Genomic DNA, 22,865 nt, shown 5'->3' with positions numbered 1-22,865 from the left:
GGAAACAGCATTGGATTCTGCATCTATTTCCAAAAGGCTTTAGGAGGAGAACAACTTCCAAAGAAGGAGGAATTACTTTCCACTTCCATGCACAGAAAGGGAACCCCTTTCCAACTAATCCCAGGGGCTGGGATAATTTTCATGCCTTTACCTTTGCTCTTGAATTTAATCTCCTGGCCTTCTGATGCTTCCAGGCTCTGTGGATGGATCTCAAACTGAGGGGGAATTCCCAGGGACTCCCTCGTCTCCTCCATTACAGACCCCAGAGCTCCAGACCTGTTGTCTGCTTCTCTGGTCCTGGGACTGACATGCCCTGTTAGAGGTGGAGTTTGTTGAGCTGACATCAGGAGCTGCACCGCCCTTTTCCTGTTTTCACCCTGTCTGATGGAAGTGGCCTGGGGTTCTGGCTTTGGTTCTGGTTGCAGTTTGACAGATTGTAGTGTGATGGTGCTTGAAGTTTTCTGCAAGACCTGAGGTCCCTTTTTTCCTTCTTTATGTTCTTGAGAAGACAGTGCGTTGGTTTCTTGGTGCTGTACTTGCTTACTTTCTTTGGCTTCTCTGGTGATGTAAAAGGACTCTTTCTTTGCTGACACCCTGTCTTTGGTTTCAGCCATGAGTTCTGTGCTGCTGGATTTCAGCTCTTTAGCAATCCCATTGCTGGTTGCCTGTTTAAATTCTGAATTTTCAACAGCTTTAATGGTTAATGTGGTTGGTTTCGATGGCATGCTGAAGGAAAATAAGAAGTTTGGAGATATAAATATATAAGCCCTTAGCAAGAAAGTGAACTGATTAGCCTTTAGCTTCTTTCACACAGATCAAGAACATGGGTCAAGGAGGTGAAGTGAAAAGCTTCATAAAATGAAAACAGGGCTCAGACACTATCTCAACTCAGGAATTTCGGGATACAAGTCCACTGCTCAAGTTCTAACATGTTCTGTGAGTCAGACATTAACCTTGCATGCACTGCTTTGGATGGGAAGCAATTACATGAGATCTGAATGACCATGATGTAACACTACTTGATGCTTTAATAAATTGAGGTCATGTACAATCATAGCTCAAAATGTCACATAAAATACTTCCCTAAAGGGAAATGAAAATGTAAATTCTGAAGTGATTTTACTATTTCTAATTGTGGTGTCTTGTAATTTAAGTAACTTCAAAACAAGACTGATAGGACACTTGACCAAAGTCTAGGGGAGGGAGAAGGGGTATTGGCACATTAAAAACTTGACTGGATGTAACAATATCAGCTATGGATTTATTAGGAAGAGTTTCTCAGAATTACAATGGATCTGCTGCTCAGTATTTTGGGGGCACAAGAGTCGCTGACTAACTGGGGACTTGAATCTAAATCTCCTTCACTGAAGGTGACTGCTTTGATCCCTAAGCTATCACCTGTAGAGCACTGTGTCTGTGTCTCACACTTCCACAGTATTACTCCAAGGCAGAATGGGAACACATTTGAAATAAATGCAGTAATTTCCAGCCCAACTCTGTTTTGCTACACTTGGTGCCATTAACTTATTCTCTTAGGGAGACTTGTGATATTTATTGGGGTACTTTCTTCAGCTGGAGTTTGATGTACTGTTTGAGATTTGTAGTGACAACTGTAAGACTTCTTCATTTTACCAAATGTCTTTTTTTGTGAATAAATGATGGAGGATGCAGAACTACTGTGGAGAACCACATGCATGGGGAGTTCTGCCTGCAATGCAGTTTCATTTATACTAAACTTACTTGAAAGTATGTTCCTAAAAATCACACAGATCTGAAAAACAGAATAGCACAGCATTTTCAATTCCACTTTGCAGTTAGGACAATGTGAACATGCCATTTTGAAATCTCACCCAGGGCATGTCAGGACAGATAAACATCCCAATGACTATAAAAAAACTGGCCTTCTTCAAAGTGTCTTACACAGACAGCCCTGAACTTTTCATTCCTGCATTTTCCATTCATGAAGAAAAGTAATTTTATAAAATAATTTAAAAATTTTAATTTTAAAAATCATGGTAAAGGCCTAAATATTAATTTTTTCTTGTTACTTTACCCCTACACTTGTATGTATTTTCAGACAACAGCAAAAACCACGGCCATACCATGTTTAGTTTATGACAGGAAAGAACAGCCAACTCAGTACTGACAAGGTGCACTCAGGCTGTTAACTCCAAAAAGGAAGTTTGACCCTCTGGTACAGTGTAGAATTTCTGCCTACATAGCTTATTTTAAAATTTTGCTTTCCTGGAGCAGACCAGAACTCTGTATTTCATAATGTTGCCACCAGTTCCACCAACTATTTCCTACAAGTCTACCAGGACAGCTGATTTGGGCAGCAAGAGAGAATCTTATTCGAAGCAAACACTTTTCTTAGTTCCAAATACAGACAGACCCTCCAAAAATTTATCACTTTGTGAAGAAAGCACATGCAGTAAATATCAAAATTAGTGCACTGCAATTAAATAGCCAGAGAAAATACTGTAGTAAAAACATACCAAGGTGGCTGAGTGTATGTGTCAGTCTTATCTGGACCTGAAACATAAAGGAAGAAACAGGTAACTTACACACACAATACTGTACACAATTCCAAAAATTTGGAAGACTTTAAGCAAAAAATATACTTAAGAACCTTCACTCTTTCAATTTTCAATCCATTGAAGTCAAGATTGACTATCACCACACCTGAAATTGATAGGGACAACAGGAAGCTGCTCAGCTGAAACACAAAGAGGTCTTGGTCCATTTTGAGACATTGCTGAGTCATGTTCTCACAACCCTGCAGAACTAAAGGTTCAGTGAGCCTCAAGAGCTCTATGTTGGGGGAGAGCAGTAAGGAAGAGATTTCAACTGGGAAGCAGCTTATCAAATCTTATGATAACTCCACAGAGTTTGTAGAGGTGGAGAGAGACAAACCAACCATCAATCAGTCCTACACCTGAGGGTGCTGACAGTGAAACTGCAGCTGTCTCTGGCTAAAACACAGAACCAAGTCAACAGGAGTAAGACCTCCCAAAACCTGGACCCACCTGTAAACATTTACCAACCCATTTGCTGTGTAGCAAGAATTATCACCTTTAACATGAAAAACAAAAAAGCTAATGCATCACATTTCTTAACTTTGCAATACCACCAAGAAATCTGGGAACATGACTGGGCTATATTGATTTGCCAAGGTGCCTCATCAGATGCACTGATAAAACTGAGCACATATTTACCCACAATCAGTCTCCTAATTTGTAATCCTCCATGACAGTGTTTGTTTCTCTTGGGGGCAGCATGAGATAATGAATAGTTGTGAGGAGAGAAATACCATTCTAGGTCAAATACCAACCACATCTCTCCATTACCCCCTAATTAACATTTCAGGATGCAATTTGTTTTCTCCTGGTCAGATCAAAGCTGCACCTACACTGTTGTCAGCTGTGAGACTAGAAACTACAGTAGAAAGACATGTAATAATGTATTTGCAAGATAGCAAATTTTTTAAGTCACCAACAAGCACGTCATAAAAAAGCTTTCAGAGTCTCTGCCTCAGGGAAAAGATAAAATCATGTGATGGATGATATCCTGATTTCCACTGTGTTTTACAAGCAAAAATCCACATCTAAATGCTTGGACTTGCCAAGCCATTTGGAGCGACCTAATGAATCTATTTACACACAAAAGTTGCAGTGAGAGAGGGAAAAACCCATTGACCTAATTTCAATAAACCTTCCAATAAACAGAAGGTTGAAATAACAGAAATATTGAAATTAAAACTGAAAAGACTGGATAAATGCAGGAAAGGAAGCTTCATAACTACTGGTTGTAGACAAGAAAATACCATGCAACCCTGTCAATTAAAAGAATATTTCCTCCTCCCTCTTCACCTTCCACTCAGAAAAAAATACAGCTACTGGAGGAAAATATCTATATATGAGATTGCATGTCTTTGAAAGAAAATGTAGTAATTCTGAACCACTTGATTGTCTGCTAACATCTTGCAGCAACTCTGACAACCTGATTTAATGGATAATGAAAGAATTAGGTATTATATATTGTGGTCAGGTAAGTGGAATCATCCAATTAATCAAGAGCACTGCAAAAGAGTGCCCTTTTTACCGACCCGCACTAATCCAAGAAAGAATGCCCACATTATTCAGAGATGTGGTCAGCATCTGTAGCAAACGTATACCACAAGTGACTTTGTGACCCCAGTTCCACATCATCTCTCAAGGCAGATGTAGCCATTACAGAACAGAAAGCTCACCACTTCAGGGAGAGCAATTAGGGATCGAGTTTTATGTTTAGATAAAAGGCTTATTGAAAGGAACAGCCCTTTCTCTAAAACTACCATTGAACAGGCAAACTACAGAAGCTTCTTCTACAGTGGCTTCATCAGGTCAGACCTTACAGATAAAAAGTACAGCTTTAAGTTGTAGAAAGGTTAGCTCTGGTTCTGAGCGTACCAAACGTACATCCACTTGTTATTTATACTCTTGATACCTTACAGAGTGACAGCATTGATGTGAAACCTAAAGTCTTGCAACAAAAAACTCACTGCTGGCTGCATATGTAACCCATTGACCTCATGACTGCAGTTGAAGCCAGCAGCTGTGGTTTTAATTATTTAATTGGGTCCAGTGACTGCTTACCCCCTGACTGATGAACTTCCTCTTTAGTGTGCTTGCTGAAGGCTGTATGATTTTGAGGCTGATGCAAAGGGCACCCTAAGAAGCATCAAACTTCAAGATGAGCTGTATATGATAATGAATGTATAGAACAGAACATCCTACTTATACAAAGATATTTGTTTCCTTAACAAGCAGTGAAATAGGCAGGGTTGGGAGTTGAGAAGCCTGAATTTCAATCTTATTAACTTGGGGTTTTTTTCTCTCTCACAATTTAGAATTATGCTCCTTTACTTTACTTTCTTAGTTCTACAAATATAGATAGAATTTTCCCTCCCATAAGGGAGATAGTATAAATGTGCATCTTGTGGTAGTACTCAACAAATACAAAATTAATTCTTGATTATTATGACAAGTTCCAGCTTCCATATGCTGAAATTCAAATCTATGTTCAAAACATAGAAGTCAAAATCACAGTAAAAGTGAAGAGGTGTTTTTAAAGGAAACTGTTACAAAGCACTTGGATAACCTTTTTTCCCATGAACCAACACAACATTTACAGTTGTAGCACACTCCAAGTTATCACAGCATCATTTAGTGAAAAGAGAGAGAGAGAAGAAAATAATGGGAGAAAGTCAACGTTTCTTGTGAATGTCGAGAACACAACCAGATAAATTTTAAAGGAATGTCTGTGGCTCACTTTTCTCTCTCCTGCAAACCCTTTGCTGTACCTTGAACGGTGAGCTCTGCAGACACAGATGCCTTCCCAGCGCTGTTCACCACTGTGCACGTGTAAATTCCTGAATCAGCAAGCTGAACATTCTGGATCTCCAAGAACTGGATGCCTGTTCTCTCATACATGTTGAGACGCTCATTTTGCTGCAACTGAATATCACCCTGCAAATATCACAGGATACCATGAGACAGCAGCTATTGTTAAGAGAAGGGGAGCAAGAATTTTTTAGTAAAACATTAAGTCAAAATGCCTTTCTCCTATCCTTTAGCCAAATTCCTTCTATGAATAATACTCATATGGTATAAACAAAAAAAAAAATTGTGTCCAAAATTCTGTAATTCATATCTTCAGGAGGCTTTCTTTTTCCTCTATTTTTCCACCTACTCATCTCAGTTTGGTTTTGGAGTTTCCCTGTTTATTATACCCAGATTCCTAGAAAAAATTATTTTCATTGTATGTGGGCTCAAGCCAGTTTTATGTTCCTGTTTGTTCCAGGAAGTTAAATGCTTTTAAGCAAAAGCTTCCAAACTGGAGAGTAGTTCTCTATCCCTCAATAGTTACACTGGAGTTAAATCCAAAGATATGGCTGTGAGGCAAGAAGAAATGTGTGTAGGTCTGTGTTCTCTGTTACACAGAGTAGATGATCACAATGACGATTTTTACCTTTAAATTCTACAAAGCAATTGACCAATACCTCATTTGTGAGCACATCAGTTCTTCTGCTTCAGCAGCAGCCATTAAGAATGAGTGCCTTGCTATCAGACACCACAGTTTCTCCCATCCTAAGTTTAGGAAGGGAAAGCCTACAAAGCTACAATTTTACTTGGGCAGTAAACATTTGAGAAACATCAGTGCTTACAGACACTAATTCTTGAAGTCTATCAACTTACTGCTATCTGGGTGCTGTAGGTCCTAATGGAATTTTTAAAAGCTAGCTCACATCAGGGGGTTGGTGATGATACAGAAGCTTCTGTTCCTTGCAACTTAACAAGTAAGAAAATTGGAAAGAAAACAATAAGCAAAGTAAGATGTTTACAAACAGGCTTATTTATTCATTCTGAAAAGTGCAATTTTACTTGTTGATAAAGCTTCCATGCTGTAAGGAAGATGATCATCTATTAGTCCTGCAGTAGCCAGAAGTGGTCCAGCAGCCATGTAAGTTCATTGCTGTGAGGCACACATTGTAGAAGGTGATAATCAATGGCAAAATATATAATATAACCTCCAGCAAACTGCAAAAAATGTATGGAGAAGTACCAAAGTGTAGATCCAAACTGCTGGATTGGTAGTCCCTACTTCCTGTTTACCACACAGCCCAAACCAAGAGAGCTGAGTGACAAATCCTGTTTTGCACAGAGCTGCATGTCTGGAAAACCTGAGCGAGCCTGGTGGGACTGGAACCAGGCTGTGGTGGAGCAGCTGCACTGCAGAGTCCCAGAGAGCCAGTAGCTTCCCACAGAACTGAGGGCAGCTGGAAGGGGAAGCAGACTCCAGATGGAGCCACCAGCTGAAGGAGATGTCAGTGAGTGCTTCCACAGCAAGAGGCTGCCTGTGTTGGGGATGTACCCTGACATTCTTGTATTACAGACAAGGCTAAGTCTGGAATAAAGCAGAAAATTACTTGGAAGCATTTCCCTGTTCTCTGAGAAGTTTTCTGAGGTGGTTTTGGCTTCTTTCCTCTCCCCCCCCAAAACCTGGAGATACGAAGAGAAAATGGAAGCACTGATAAAAGTTGAGTTTTTTTCTGTTGACTGGACATAATTGTCTGTTGAAGGCTGAAGGGGAGCAGGATGCCATCAGAGCAGTCATATATTTGCTCTTCCAAATTAAAGAAAGTAACTGTAATCCTCTAGAATACTGACAGTTTCAGTAAAAATGGCATAATCAGTGTAATATTTAGCTATCACATGAAAGCTCTCTCCTTACAAACAAAAAAATATGTTTGGAGGGCTTGTGTATGCCCAAAGGGACACTGGGACTTAAGACTTCAATGTTTTTTCAATAGTCTACTGATTTTTAAATATTGCTCATATATATGTCTTTTCTGTAAATGACAGATACTCACAGTTCCCAATTTTACTGCAGGTCTGAAGCTGACAGCTGCTTTTCATATCTCCTATTTTCTGTCAGACACTTTTCTCTTACCAGTGTTTTAGCAGAGGCCAGACTGAAACCGTTGAACAGTTGTTCATCTGACTTGAATTTTTCATTTTTAATTTGCAAAAAACAGTTGTGTATACCAAACCCCAATCATATCTGTTAATTCCTAAACAGTTATTTTTCTTTTCAATACAATTTAATTTCTTTGCAAGTATCATCTTCAATATAATGTACAGGTAAAATTCAATGTGAATGGTACAGAAAAGGAAGTCTATGACTGAGACATTGACCTGGAACTTGGGAAATACAGTTATAATTTTCACAGCTGTCAGAGACTCCTCTGTAACCACAGTCAAAGTGTTAATTCCCTGCAGACCTTCCCTATAAACAGAGGTAGAGGTAATATTTTCATTCTTGTCCTTTGTCCATTTCCCTGACCTATTTAGTAAGGTCTTTGGGCAAGTACATCCCACATTTGGTATTTTTTAATGGAAACTGGATGTAGTTCAGTGCTTTCAGATGGTTTTTGTAGAAATATTTTCAACAATGAGACATATAAGGGAGAAGTTTAGACTGAGAAGAAGCACTATCATCTTTTTAAGTTTATTCAGCATAAAAATGAGGAAGAAAATGGCTCTCCTTGTATGTAAACTCTCACCATGATCATTTGGACTGTCAAGTCCATTTCATCCTTTCACGTCACAAAATTTCAAAAGAGACTGAAAACATAAACTTTTGGGGAAATCATACCTTAAACCAAGTTACTTGAGGGTGAGGTCGTCCTGTTATTTTACATGAGAATTTGCCTGTTTGGCCTTCACGCACAACAACTCTGTTGGGTTTTGTAGCAAACTTGGGTGGACTTTCTCCCCAGATGCTTGGCCTCTGCTCCACAGATGGAACAGCAAGTCTTCCCCTGGAAAGGCAATTGACATTCTGGTTTTACAGAGGAGCTGGAAGCTGTTGTGGTTAGAGCACATGTCAGAAAGCATCTTAGACCAGTGGTCTACCAACAAGGGTATATAATTTATGGCAACCTAAACTGTAGTTGCAAAATATTTTTCTTGGCCAGTGGAAGAAATGGAAATGCTGGGGATGACTGCTCTTGACTCCTCATGCAACTAAAATGTGTTATCTTATGCACCCTCATCTGGCATACACAGAACAGATCTTGGAGAAAATTTAAGTTGTTTATAAGCAGAGCTGGGCAAACCAAAAGATAGGAAACACTGTATTCATTTAGTTTTCTCCATTTTCTGTTTTTTAGTTGCCTCCTAAGAGTTTATTTGTGCATGCTTGTTCACTGTTCACAGGTTTTTATCGTGTAATTTGTTTCGCTCGTGAGTGCAATTGACACAGTAATTTCTGATTTATGAATCAGAACCTTGGTTTTGCAACATTTCTGACATGTCCTGTAAATATTTTTGGTCTGGGGAAGACTTTTATTTGTAGTCTCATTTGCTACATTGTTTGCAAAGCAAACATGATAAGGGCAGAAACCCAAAGTACACCTGTCCCAGGTGAATTACTGTTAAGTGTAAATGCCCAGCTCTACTTACATGGCTGGCACAGCTGGGAAATGACATGTGGGATGAAACTGAAGTTGCATCAGTGACTGCAGTCCGAAACTGTAAACAGTTACCCAACCATAAAACATCAAGCAGTATTATAGCATGAAAAAACCCAAAAAGGTGCAGCTTCAGGTCTGTAAATGTCAAAGGGAACACACTCACTCTTTGCTCTGAAGCCTTGGTACAACAGACACATTAGCAGATGGCAGATGGTGATTTTGGGTTTTTTTAAAAACATTTAATTTCAAGCAAACTGAACCATTTTCAAGATCTTCTTTTCCAGATGGCCTTTTACCACATGCAAGTAAGATGTGTCAATACTTCACCATTTCTGCCAGGTGTCAGATACTAACAGAGACTGCATCGCCTTAGTCCAAGGTGCTGCCAAGACATGGTGGTTGCCATTTGGGCAGCTCGAGGTTTCTAAGCAAGAGATGATACCAATGAAAGGATTTACACGGACAAGAGGACCAGCAAAAAGTATTGAGAGAAGGGTGATTTTAACATGCTAAAATGAAAATCACTTTATCATATAATTAAATATCTGATAGCTTTTAATGTCATCTCCCTCATACTACCACTAAAGAAGAACAAAATTTGTATTAAAGAAGTTTTTCAGTAACCATCTTTACAAGGTGACTCTATATATCTATACACACAGCATAGGAAAAGAAAATCAACTACTAGCTGGCCTACAGCTTTATGGCTGGTTCCTAGACATGAAAAAATGGAAATGTATAATGTATATTTTTTTTCTTTTCCCTTCTCCTACCACAGAATTATTAATACTGAATATGAGGAAAACACAGGAACATGAAAAGTGAGGACAATCACTCTAACTCTCTGCAATGCAATGGATTAGGATAGTGCTTTGTAAAGTCTGAATATACAGCAAAACCTAACAGTAACTGTCCTTTCTTGTTTTGATTATTTATCCTGTGTGTATGTCTGTAGCTTATTTGCAATACAGAATTTATCATGTAAAAGCCTTCCTGATTACTCAGTTTTACTTACCATTTTCACTGTTGTAATCTCAGTTAATGTTAAAATTCAAAACAAACATAAAAAATGTTCATATCAATGATGAAATTAAAATCTCCTGTTTTAACTATCTGTATTCTGATCAGTAACATAATCAGAACATGTATTTTTGTCTACATCTAGAGCTACTCAGTGCCAAAAATATAAATCAGAAAAAATTATGCTTATATCCAAACTACTTATAAAGGAATTAATTCAGCTTTTGGAGGAATTAGGCCTAGGGCTTTTAAAACAGTGACATTCATGTAATTGTAAATGCTTACTGAAGTATAGAAAGTACAAGTAGGTTTCTGTGTGCCAGCTTACATCACCCCATCAACTCATTCTTGGTAAAGTTACTCCAAACCAGAACAATTATTTCTTCTGGAATACAGTTTACCCACTGTGTTGCTTGGAAATACTTAAATTCTGTGTGAGAGAATGCTGATTTCAGTTGCTTTTATTTCTTACTGGTGACTCTTAAAGCAGTATTTGCTCTGGCCTTAAAAAAAGGCTGTTGGGTCATGGAAGTTGTGGGGAAGGATTCTTGAATATCAGAGAGCAGAGAAGAGGGTGCAAAATCACAGCAGAGGAAGGTGCAATATTTAGGTATCAGCTGGATGTTCTGTTTTCAGCCACATTAATTCCTCAGTCAACATGCTGGAGCAGTAGCTGTACATCCTCCTGACTGCCTCAACAATTCTGCTAAGCCAGCAGCTCTCACGGTAGCTATTCTGCTTGGGATAAATGGAGACTTTTAGAAAGAGTAATTTTCCTTGTTTTCCTACCAAAATATATTTAAGTGTCTGTTAAACAATATCCAAGCCAGTAGACTGCTTACCCAGAGGTTTTGGCGCTGGATGGCAGGCTGTATTTCATCAAGGAGTTTCCTGTAAGCATAGGACAGAAAGACAGGAAGTCAGAAGTTTTGTCAAGACCACTGGGAATTACAGATACTAAAGACTATGCAAAATATATATTTCTTCAGGTTTGAAACATAAAGGAGGAATGCAACACCTGCAGTATAAGGCTATGTTATCTGTAGTTCAAAGTTAGGCTCTCTAATTTCAAAACCAAGCTTTATCAGAGTTACTGTCTAACCCCCGGCTTCAGTTGTAACAATGCTGCAGATTATTCATGAAACAATACTTTTTAACCAAGGGGATGAAACACTGTGTCTAATTCCTACAGTGCGCCAGTACTTCAGATTAAGATAGCAGGAGGTTTTTAGACTGTGAAAGAGGTCTTGCTTTACTTGGTTGGGTTTTCAGTCCTGTGCTAGCCCAAGGTACCTCGCTGTAGATGACACGGCGCGTCTCTCGCTGCCGTGCGCAGGAGGGAGATGCCGCGGGAGCCCAGCGCCATCTGCTGCACACACAGCCCGACCCGGGGGACACCCGGAGCCGCAGCAGCGGACACACAGCGCTGGGGCTGTGAAAAAACACCTGTTCTAGAGCCTTACAAGAGCCCACATCACTGTCAGACAGGACAGCCATGCTGATGGAAAGACTAGATCAAGTTTCAGGCACTTATTTTTCAAGCAGCAGGCAGCCCCACGTGGTTATCTTTGCTGAGAACAGAAAAAAAAAAAAAAAAAAGAAGAATCTGTGCTTTGCTATCTTGATGCATAAAGGGATTTTAGAACAAAGACCGTATAATTCTTAGACTCTGAGAAATTCAGTCATTGGGTACTGCCCCGAAGTCGTTTTAAACTGCAGCAAAGACCAGGTCAGAAAAACGGATATAAAAGCAACTTTTAAAAATTTCTTCACCTCCGTGTAAATTGTCATTCATAAAGTTGTCCCAACTTAAAACAAGGGGAAAAAATATTTCACATAACTTTTACAACAGAAGGCAGTAGCAATCATGCCAGATCTATGCATATTTCAGTATGTACTCTGAAGAGATTTGAGGTTTTGACTCTGAATAAACCCAAACACTGATTGTTTCAGGACTGCTGCAGATATTTTCTTTGCTTCAAGAACTCAACACAAAGTTGTGACCTGAGAGGTTTTGATATTCAACAGATCTCTGACATGACCAAACTGCAAGAGAGAAGCAGTACAATTGATTTCAATCATTCCCTGGCTTTGTGTCACTCTTTAAATTTTAACTTTGGCCGTTTGCATCTATCTAATATGCAGATGTGCTCTTAAAAATTCCTGGGTTTGATCTTGGCTGTTTCTTGTGTGACATTAAGCATGCAGTTACAACCAGGCATGCAGCTTAGCAGTTTCTGTCCTGCGTGGTGACTTCCATGAAAATTACAAAGTTTAGAACAAAGTCTTTAAGGTTAGGAGTTTTGTTTCCTGCACATCATCACCCACACCTGAAACAGAACTCACACTTAATCTAACTGTAGACGTGTAGTTCCCTGCACAATATCTTAACCTGTGAAATGCAGTAAATGAACCTTACTCTTGTATCAATGAGAAAGGACATGTGTACAGCTGGGATTTTAACCCAACTGTTTAACACACCTTGTTCCTTTACTTAAACTCTATAATCATCACAACAACAATGTAAGAATCTTCTTACCTTCCACTGTCAGTTCCACAGTCACTTGACGAACCCCACCATCATTTGCAGCCTCGCAGGTGTATTTGCCACCATCACCTTCCTGCACACCTTTGATGACCAAGCTGAACACCCCCCGGATGCTGCGGTCCACGACACAATGGTCTCCCTCTGGGACAGGATGCCCATTTCTGTACCATGTGATCTGTGGCTCAGGGTAGCCTCTGACCTGGAAAGATGTGAGAGAGAGAGGAGAAAGAAGATAAACTTCACAGATGATGTTATCAGGAAGAAATGTTGGACATTTAGCAATGCAGTGGAAAGTTCTTGACGCAGGAGCTGTTAAAGACATATTTCTTCACAAGCCAAATGGCAGAAGATAATGAAATGAAATGAAATGACAAAAACTCTTGGATAAGTCAAAGTTAAAATCATAAGACTAGTCAGGCAGATAGATAGTTATGCAGAAAAATTTCCCACTAGAATGGTTTCTCTGCAAAAACACAGTGATAGTGCCAATGAAGATTCCTGACACCTGGGTCCCCACTGCTCAGAAACTCAAAAAAAAAGGCAGTAATGCTACTACACTTTGCAAGAGTGTGAGGCTCTTGGACCAAATATTTCTAGCATGGTTGCCAAAGATTGGGCTTATAATGAAAATATGTACACAGCCATCTAGTTCTCAAATGTGCTGAGATATAGTATCTCCTGACAATATACAGGCAAAAGATGCAGACACATAGCAAATTTTGTCTTGATCTTCAAAAGCAGGAGATAAGGAGCTGCAATTTGAGAAAGCATCATTAAGGGTCATTCTCATGTTATGGTGGGAGGGGACTATTAGCAGGTACACATAGGCACACAAACACAGAGCTCAAAGAGATTTCTGGTCTACCCAAAAGAAGAATTTTTGGCAAAATGAAGCAGTCCTGTTCTCATTAAGTAACCATATTGGTATATCCCTGCTTGCTATGGCATTAATGATACCTTCAGATTTACAGGCAGATCCTCAGCTGGTGTAACTGAGAACTGAGTTACTGATTTGCAATTGAGCTCTTGAAACTTGATGAGGATCTGTGACTTTCTTTAAAAAAAACAGGAAAAGCAGACATACACCAGTTTCCACCAAATAAAAAACTACTCAGGCTATGGTTCTTCCTCTGCTTTGTGAGAAATGCCATCCTCTTTGAGGGTCACTTTAGCATGTGTTAATTGTTAGCATGCTTGCGCAATCATCATAACAACTCCTGATGGCAGTACTCCTTTCCTGTCCCCCCTCTGATATGTCAGCTCTCCATCTTCTGACTCTTTGATCCTTTGCCTACAAGTCATGAAGTAACTGAGTGGATCAAGATGAGCCGGGATGAGTAATAGTCATGGCTGTGTTTGCTCACTGGGAAAGAAGCAATGTTGCCTTCTGAACTACATATCAAAATCTGGCAACTGAGCAGGAAGTCTCTTCAACCTCCAGGTGGGCAAAATATTGATGATCTGTCTTGGAGTGAAGAAGGCTCGGTTGTGGCTTGGGCAAGTTCCTCCCAGCATTCTCCTCTCAGTTTCCAATTCTCATTTCAGCTCTGCTTTCTCTGACTGCACAGCACTTACTTTCCAAACTACGATCTTTAGCTAAACCTTACCCATTCTTAAGTTCTCTTCTTTAAAACCTTTCATTTTTAATCCAGCCCCACCTCACTCCAGCTGGGTTTCTCATCTGCTGCAGCTTAACCTACAACTGTCAGAAATTTTTTGTCTTTCCTTTAAATCTTTAGGTATCAGTTCAGACAAATTAGTTTTGCCAGTGATGTGGTGACCTCTTCTCCCTGTCACTACTTACTCAATATTAAGGACATTAGCATTTGCCAAGAGCTGAATATGCTGAATAAACTGGAGAAACTTTCCCCTTCTGGTATAATTTCTCAAATTCTTTCTGAGTCTATCTTAAACTAAGCAAAAGCGATGTTCCATGGAGTACAAATTGTGGGATCCTGCACAATGGGGAGCTGATTCCTGTTTAAAAATGCCACAGCATTTTTCTAAAGCTCTTTGTGGCCACGTCTTTTTCCAGTGCTTTCTGAAAAACAGCAGCTCCTGCTCATCCCAGACCCCTCACCCTACTCCAGCATATTGATTTGGTGCTCCTTTGGAGCACAGGCTCCAAGGAATATCCTTCTCAGCACATTTCATTTTCAGAAAAAGGGAGTTGTGAAGCATCAATATGAGATTGCTACAATACTGTAACTCCAGGTAGTTGATAATGTGCTCACTGTCACAGAAAGTGACTTGCAGCAAATAACTGTTTCATACTATTAACATGTCAATGCCCTCATACCTATCTTTTCATTCTAGACTGAGAAACCAACAGAGACATTAAGTGATTTACCCAAAGCCAGAGAGTATATTAGAATGGTGTTACCACTTCTCATTTTTACTTTACTATATATTAAGATTTACTTGAAATATTTGAGGCAAAAGTGTTTTCAAACTGATGTATCAAGTATATACCGTACAGTAAAATAGAAGAGTAGCACTTCAACTGATGTGACCTTCAACCACCTTTTCAGTGGTTCTGTCTTCACATCACAGCCTCTTTATTAGCATTAGTCAAGCCATATCTGTTTACAGCTGCTGAGATTCTAGCCTGTGAACGAAAGTCATCAATTGCATGTCACCTAATATATTTGCTGTTTTTTTCCAGTTCATAATCAGTTCTTCTGGTGTTTTCATTGAATTGTCTTCAAGGTCCCAAGCTTCAAAGGTCCCAAGCATTAACCTTCCATCAGTTGTAACAGGGAACAACTGAGGTCAAAACAATGGGAAATACCTTTCTTCCCTTTTGATTCTGTTTTAAAATATTCTTAAGTCCCTCTTGGACTGCACAAGGCCAGTTTTATCTGACCCCTCAAGCTCTGGTAGACCATGATGTATGTACTTCCAGGATCACATGGCTGAGGCTAAATTAAGTATTTTTCCATTTCTTCTCTGTGTCTTTATTTTATACTTGCTCTGTTTGTATTACTGTGTTCATCCACACCTCTCCACTGAGGAAATGCCACACCAAAAACTACAAACACAGATAATCAACATTCCATTTCTTTTCAAAAAGTTGAGTCATTCCCTTCCCAAACTCTGATTTTTTTTCTTTTATTTTTTGTCAAAAACGAAATGATGGGAAAGCAGAAGTTTACAGAATTGCTCTGTTGCAAGGATTTATTTCAGGTTTGGGTTTGGAATGTGTTTCAAACTGAGCCAGTCCTCTCTGAAATACACGGTCTTGCCATAAAAGTGTCAGGGACCCTTAAACAAATCACTGGTTACCAGGTTTTGATCCTCATGGATCAATTCCAGAACTGCAGCAGGTTTTATATTCCTCCAAACCTTTCCAGAGCTCACTAAAAACATCTGCCTTGAATAAATCCACACCAAAGAGAAATTTATCTGCTTATTTAATGCCCAGCAGCAGCATGCTATAACCCTTATTTACAACTTGGCCTGTGTGAGTATTGCCAGTCCCAGTGAGGCTGCAGCTTCTCTTTACCTGCTCTACTAGAATAACAAGTGGAAAATTGAGAGCAAGCAGCAAATAACCATTGTATTAGCACAAACACGAGTTTTTGAGTTCTTGTCTGGACCCATCAATTGCTTAGAGCCTTCTTGGAAAAGTCTGCTAAGGTAAAACAGTCTTTCTGCTCCATGCATCAACAGCAAGTGGAAAGAGCTGAGAGAACCTCTGGTGTGTGAAACTCACAGAGTTTAGGTTGTTCTGCATCTGAGTGTCTGAGAAAATGCTATTGAAAAGGGATGGTGCTAGGTTCCCAAAGAAAAGAAATAAGGGAGAAAAAATTACAACAGATCAGTGGAAACTGTACAGTACAGGACAGTATTATTAGAAAATGTGCCCCTACAAACTATTCCCCACTGTCACAAACTGAAAGGCATTCAGTGACCACCAATACCAAATACAGGGATCCTTTTTCTTGTTCAAAAGAATGGGAAATATTTTCTAAAACTTGGTCTCTATCTATGCTCCATAAAAGAGGTGTTTATATACCAATTTCAAAAAAACACAGTTTGCCTACTTAACCAGAGCTTCCCTAGCAGTTTAAGGCAATGGGATGCACCCTTTTGGCTCATGCTTTTAACTTCAAAGTCATATCCTGCTTTGTAATAGCTGTTGCTGGACCCAATGAGGTCAACGATGAACATAATCCCCAAAAGGAATCAACCAAAGTGACAATAAACCACAGTGTAAGTGTGAAACACTGATGGGGTGTGTACTGTTCAGTTTGATAGTAACACCTAAAGACTATTAGAAATGATGGCAAACATTACATGACATATTCCAGCACTACATCTATTATACTGGCTGAGGTGTTCAGTGCTTGATGTTAAGGACTAGATAAATGTCCCATTTTGCTCTTTAAGGTCACACAAGCAATGACATCAGGAAGAAAACAGCTATCAAAAGTTATTGGTTTGCAAAATCTCCCCAGATTTCATCATGTATAGACAGGCACATCAAAAATCGTACTAAGACTGGCAATCTTACAACTGTTAAGAAGTTGCTATTCAAAATAACTCCCCTCATAGAGATGATTTCATATGCTGAACTATGAATTCACTAATGACTAAAATTCCTTGCAAGAGACAATTCTTCTCCCATGAAATCAGAATTTTAAAACAACCAGATTCTGTCAGCACACAGCATTCACTTGTGCTGCTATTTCTGTAGACTACCTTTGCCTTAAGTCCCCAAAGTCCAGAATTAAGACTTATGTGTGTATAATCTTCAATCATTGAATGAAACAATCAGTTTTATTTGGGTGGTTCAATTAATCTAAAGAAAATTGATTTTGAATATACATTTAAAAGACAGAAATATTGTCTATTCACATGCATGTAGTGTAGTTAGTACATTTACAGTTAGACTGTAGTGTAGTGTCTGGAAGCAACAAAACAACATGAAAACAAAGTTTGGACGACATGGGTAACAAGTCATAAAAGAGGAACGGCAGTAATGAGAATGTTAAATGTTTTCTAATCCATATAGGTGTCTGCAATGCAGAAGGGAATAAATTAATTCCCACATCCACAGTGGGCTGGGCAAGCAATAAACTTTCAAGAGAAATCAGCCAGATGATGTCTGTCAGGAACAGCAGGGGTTTAGCATATTTGGCTGCCTGCCTATCTTAACATTAAGGAATGTCAGAAATCAAGGAAATCTTGAGAAGGCTTTGTAGCCTATTCTCTGTTCAGTGCCCATCTTCAAGAGGAAACTAGTTATTTCTGGGATCTACATCTCAGTAAAGGCAACAGAGATCAGAAGCTGCAAAGGAATAAAATGAGGATAGCCTCAGCTAGAGATGTCAGATGTTACCACTGAGCTCCCAAATATGTGCTTTGGGCAGATCATTAGAAGTCTCTAGAAGGAGATGTCAAGGGAGATGTGGAAAACTGCTCAGAATATCTAAGTCTGACGTTTATTCTGCTGCCTGCAAACCTGGCAGAGCAAATACTCATTACTAGTGAGGAGTAAACTGCTTGCACTTTTTGCAAGACTTAGAGTAATGAGCCATCAGATTGTATCAAGAAAGCAGCAGAAGAAACTCCATTAAATAGCATGACAGATTTTGCAAGTGTAATCCTAATCAAAGAAGTAAAGATACAGGAAAAACCACTGTATAGCACTTACACTTGAAATGTGGTAGAGACTGCATTGTGTGCCTCTTCTTCCACTGTCTAGGTATCAGCAAAAATAGATTATTATTGCCTTTATGGCAAGTTACATATTAGATGGGCTCATCTGAAGGTCATACGGTTGAAGGCTGTCATGCATCCCCAAGAGATTCAATCCAAACAGTAGCAGCTGTTCTGTGGATGTGGCTCATCCTAGGTGCTACAAATAAAGAGGTGTTTCCCATAGTCATCAGAGGGCCAGTGCCCTCTATTTTACTTGAATCAAGAGCCAACAAGTTTTGGCCCTGGACCTTCATCAAAAGACTGAGGGGAATGAAGCACTTGAGAGGAAACTTAGCAGAGGATGCCATACCATAACATACATTCTGTCCACGCAGACAGAGCTGTGCCCTCAAACTAGAGAAAAAAGCCACTTCTTGTTTTAATATTTCATACTGCTTTGAACTCTTAATTTCAGTCTCAGGAAAGAAGTACTATAAAACTGTTGAGACTACAAAATGAACATTGTAACTATAACCCACCTAATAGGTGCTATATTTTGATTTAAAATTAATTTTTATTGTTAGTACAGGTGGGAAACATAGTTCTGGCCAGTGCAACTCTTTTTAAGTCTTGTAACAAAGCTTCTGTTAGGCTCGAGCTGCAGTTTGCTTTAACAAATGAACAGCAGATGTTCCTGATAAAGGAAAGTGGACATGATACATTGTTAAGCTCCTTCTGAGACTTTAAACACACACAAACCATATCTCAAGAATAGTTTATCCCTTTTAAAAGCTTGCTTCTAAAACAGAGAACTTGCCTGGCAAGGTTAAACATGAAAACGTTAAATATTTGGAGACTTAGCTATGACCTTGCAAACAAAGCGAAAAACCTACCTCTTCTACAGAGCAGTCTAGAATTCACAGTTGTGTCATTAAAGCAAAAATGGAATACAGAGTAGAAGCAAACATGCTCACTTCAAAGCAGTACCTACTGTACGTACAAGAAAAAACAGTGGTCTTTCTGTAAACCTTGGATGTGTTTTATTTTTCTACTTTGCACTCATCCATGCCAAATGGCATTTGATACTTTACAGTCCGAACACCAAACACAAGATCCTTCTACAGATGGCACCCCAAAAATTTTAGTTTTGACTCTTGAAAAGTAGTTCTGCATAATCTATTTATTCAGTATCACACTATTCACCCCCTTTTTGCAGATTGCAAAGGTTCTGAACACTACACATACTGCCACAGGTCTTTAGGGGAATCAGTTTTTATGGTGCTCAGCAGGGAAGAATTTATGACCTATCCATGGAAGACATGGTCTGCTAACTGAAAAGCAGACAGCAGCTGCACATAATTTCTTCTTCAATCTTCTACATTTAATCTTTTTTTTTTTAAATTCAGTGTCAAGATTTCCCAGAGGTGCACAGTGTATTGGCTTTGTGCTCAGTCACCAGAGTATAGCTGTTTGAAAAAAGCATTGCTATCCCAGGTACCATAACCTCAACAAGTGCATTTGTCGTATATTTTTTTCTGAAGGACTCAAGTAGGATTTCAGAATAGCACTGGGTGTCAATCTGCCTTGAGTTTATCTAAGTTCAAACACCAGTCCCAATTTATGCAGCTCTTAAGAGAATGTTTAAGCCCTATTTATGTCTTTTGGAATTAATCACATGTACAGGTGTTTTTCCTAAATTAGATTTCATTTCATTTAAAGAATAATTTTAATTGTATAGCTTTTAAAGTAACATTGTTACAGGAGTCTTCAAACAGCCGTGAAATAACCTGAGACATGACTCAACTGAAATACAGAACACTGTCAATCTTTCCTGTACAGAGGACATGAAGAGAGCACACTGCATAGAGAAACACATCTGTGGAGCTGGGATGTCAATCACCAACTGAATCAGGGGCTGGAAACATCTGTTACACCAATGGGGGCATTTTCACACAGCTGTTGCTCTCTCAGACTGGCAGAGCTTTTCTGATGCAGCTTTCATAAATCATTCTACCAGCAGCAACATCTGCCTTTTTACTCTCCCCACGCTGTAGCCAGCTGACCTGTAGCCATTAGGTGCGTGACAAGAGTTTTATGCAAACCACCCATAGAGTTCACCTGGACCTTTTCTTCTGCAAGTACAAGTTTTCTGAACTTAATATGAGATTATAGACTGAATCTCTGTCCATCTTTAGATCTTTTTTATATTTGTATGTAGTCATTGTCTGATTTTTCCCATTTTTAAAAAGCCTTCCTCTAGGCTGCCAATTCAAAAGCAGATGCCTTAAACCTTGGATAAAGTCTAGGAGAAAGCTTAGGTTATTTCCTCCCATTTATTCCACCATGTGCAACTTACTGTTATGCCTTAAATAATTAAGATTTCTGCACAAAATCCTATTGCAAAACATCAACTGCTTATTAGCAACAGTCAATAATTCTTTTATCCTGTAGTAATCTGTGAAATTGATAAGCTTTCCTAGCTTCACACATAGACTTTTTAATAACATCTTAGCAGAGGTGACTCAGACAGTACGGAGTACAAATGGCTGTGTTTAACATAAAAATAAAAACCAAGGGCTGAGCAACAACAGTTTAAAAGGAAAACCCTCAAAGCACTAACTGAAATACTAAGTATAAATTGCTGTGATCATAAATTTCTAGTTCAACAGTTCAGGATAAATATTTATAGACATGCTGAGTTCAAGAGAAAGTTTGTGGGCTCACCTCTTCTTTCTAATGCTTTCTCTCAAAACTAAAATTGCTGTGATGTTGGTAAGAGAAACACACGTGCACTCAAAAGTAGCTGTTTAGGTTGTGGAAAAAGTGCTTACTCTGCGTATGCTTTCAATAGAGCTCCACTTAACTGCACTTGCTGTCATTCTACTGAGAGGTCTGAACAAATCCAACATCGTGTTTTCCATTAAACCTATGGGTGTGCCATGGTCTCCCAGGCAGACAAACCTCCTGTTCATTTGCATATTCCAACAAACCAGCTTTGAGTCAAGGCTCTGAAGACCCAGTTGTGGCATTGTGAAAGTGATGCTCTTAATCCAACAGCAGGCACTTAGATAGCTGTGATATTTGCACCTATTGCACATCTTGACTTCCTCTTCCAAAATCAGAATTTCTTTGTCTGCCAAAAGGATAGGTTCATGTCTAGGATACTGGATGGGAATTGAACCTCTGGAAGACAGACATTCAGCTCTGAATCCATGCATGTATCTCTGTATTTCTGTGTCACCTTGCACAAGACAATAAATCTCACCCTGCCTTTGTACCCCACATAAATGTCAAGGGGGTAACAGTGATTATTTCCTCTGTTGTTTTAGCTAGAAAGGCCACCAGGGAAGGATCCAACTCTACTCTGGCCTGTGTATGTGTTAAATACTGCAGATAAACACTATGACTCCAGTTGAATTAGACTATTTAAGTGGTACCGTGAAATAAGCAGAAATCAATAACATTTGCCATAGTTCTTTAATCCATATTTCCAAGATTTTATCATAATTTTTCTTCCAGTGCCTTGGCTTTGAGCATAACTTTGTTTTGAAATATTTATATTTTCCTCCCTGCAGAGACAAACTGCTGAGTTATTCTTCCATAAAGGAGCACCAGAATTTATATAGACAGAAATAATCAAGCTTAAGTATATTGAACTCTTGTTCCAGAGAGTTCACAGAACAGAAAAATTCTTTATTCACTGTTTGCCATTACAAGAGTGTGATATAAATGAGTTAGGTTTCTGATACAAGTTAGATTTCATACTACCATATGTGTGCAGGTGCTTTTACAAACCTTTTACAAAACAGTGTGCATTGCATTAATATTCTAAGCTTTGCAAAACCAATTTAAATAATACATACACCATAACTAGTGGTTTGATTTTGTATTATGGGAAATACTGAAAAAATGGCAGACTCTCAAACCACACAGTTATGATTTGACTCTACAATGCAGCTGGAGGAAAATTATCATTCTCCTTCAATGTGAGTTGAGAGAGCACAGAGCTGGATGAAGTAAGCTCAGTAGGCCATTGCCAAAAGGCAAATAACCATGAGCAGAATTATTTAATTTGTCAGTCTTTGCGTCTCCTTTTTCTTTGGGCTCCCTGTGCAGATTGTTGACATCTTTAAATGAAAAGTTGCACTTGGAATACAGCAAGACTTTTAATTAGTGTTTTAGTAGGCTCAGCTGTGGTATTTATAATAAATAATCTATTCCATAGAGTAACATTTACAACAGTATTTTTAAAAATATGCAGAAAAGCAAGGAAAATTCAGAAAAAGATAAAATAACTTATTTTTCCATTTTGTCTCATTCTTCAAATGAATTACAAAGGTCTCCATCTAAGCAATAAAAACAATGCAAAGCTGACTTTGAATTTGTACCAGTTTTAGCCACAGCATTTTCAGAAGACAAAGATTGCTTTGTTCTATCTGGCTTTACAACAATGCTTTACAACAATGCACTGACTTAAAGAGAATAAAGCTATCTTCACCATCAGAAAGCCTATAATTTTATTTTTTTTTAAACGAAAACTTCCAGGTTTTCACTCTGCCTATTCCTAAAACTCCTCTGAAAAAGAAAGGTGTAAAACCTTAGATAACCTCCAGAATCTCACTGCAACATATTCTT

General features: G+C 38.9%; 1 protein-coding gene across 1 annotated transcript in view; it reads right to left on the bottom strand.

Moving 5' to 3' along the window:
- Positions 1-22,865, bottom strand: part of MYLK (myosin light chain kinase) — a 195,708-nt gene that overhangs the window by 108,543 nt on the left and 64,300 nt on the right. Inside the window, exons 3-8 of the mRNA XM_010407059.4 lie at positions 12,576-12,783; positions 10,879-10,927; positions 8,197-8,362; positions 5,342-5,507; positions 2,496-2,532; positions 152-726 (exon numbers count right to left, since the gene is read on the bottom strand). Coding sequence (XP_010405361.3) covers positions 152-726; positions 2,496-2,532; positions 5,342-5,507; positions 8,197-8,362; positions 10,879-10,927; positions 12,576-12,783 — 1,201 coding nt within the window. The remainder of the gene's footprint in view (positions 1-151; positions 727-2,495; positions 2,533-5,341; positions 5,508-8,196; positions 8,363-10,878; positions 10,928-12,575; positions 12,784-22,865) is intronic.

This window comes from Corvus cornix, chromosome 7 (genome assembly GCF_000738735.6).
Source record: "Corvus cornix cornix isolate S_Up_H32 chromosome 7, ASM73873v5, whole genome shotgun sequence".
Classification (NCBI taxonomy): Eukaryota; Metazoa; Chordata; class Aves; order Passeriformes; family Corvidae; genus Corvus; species Corvus cornix.
Note: the sequence above shows the minus strand (reverse complement) of the source record. Positions and strands in the feature narration are given on the sequence as shown.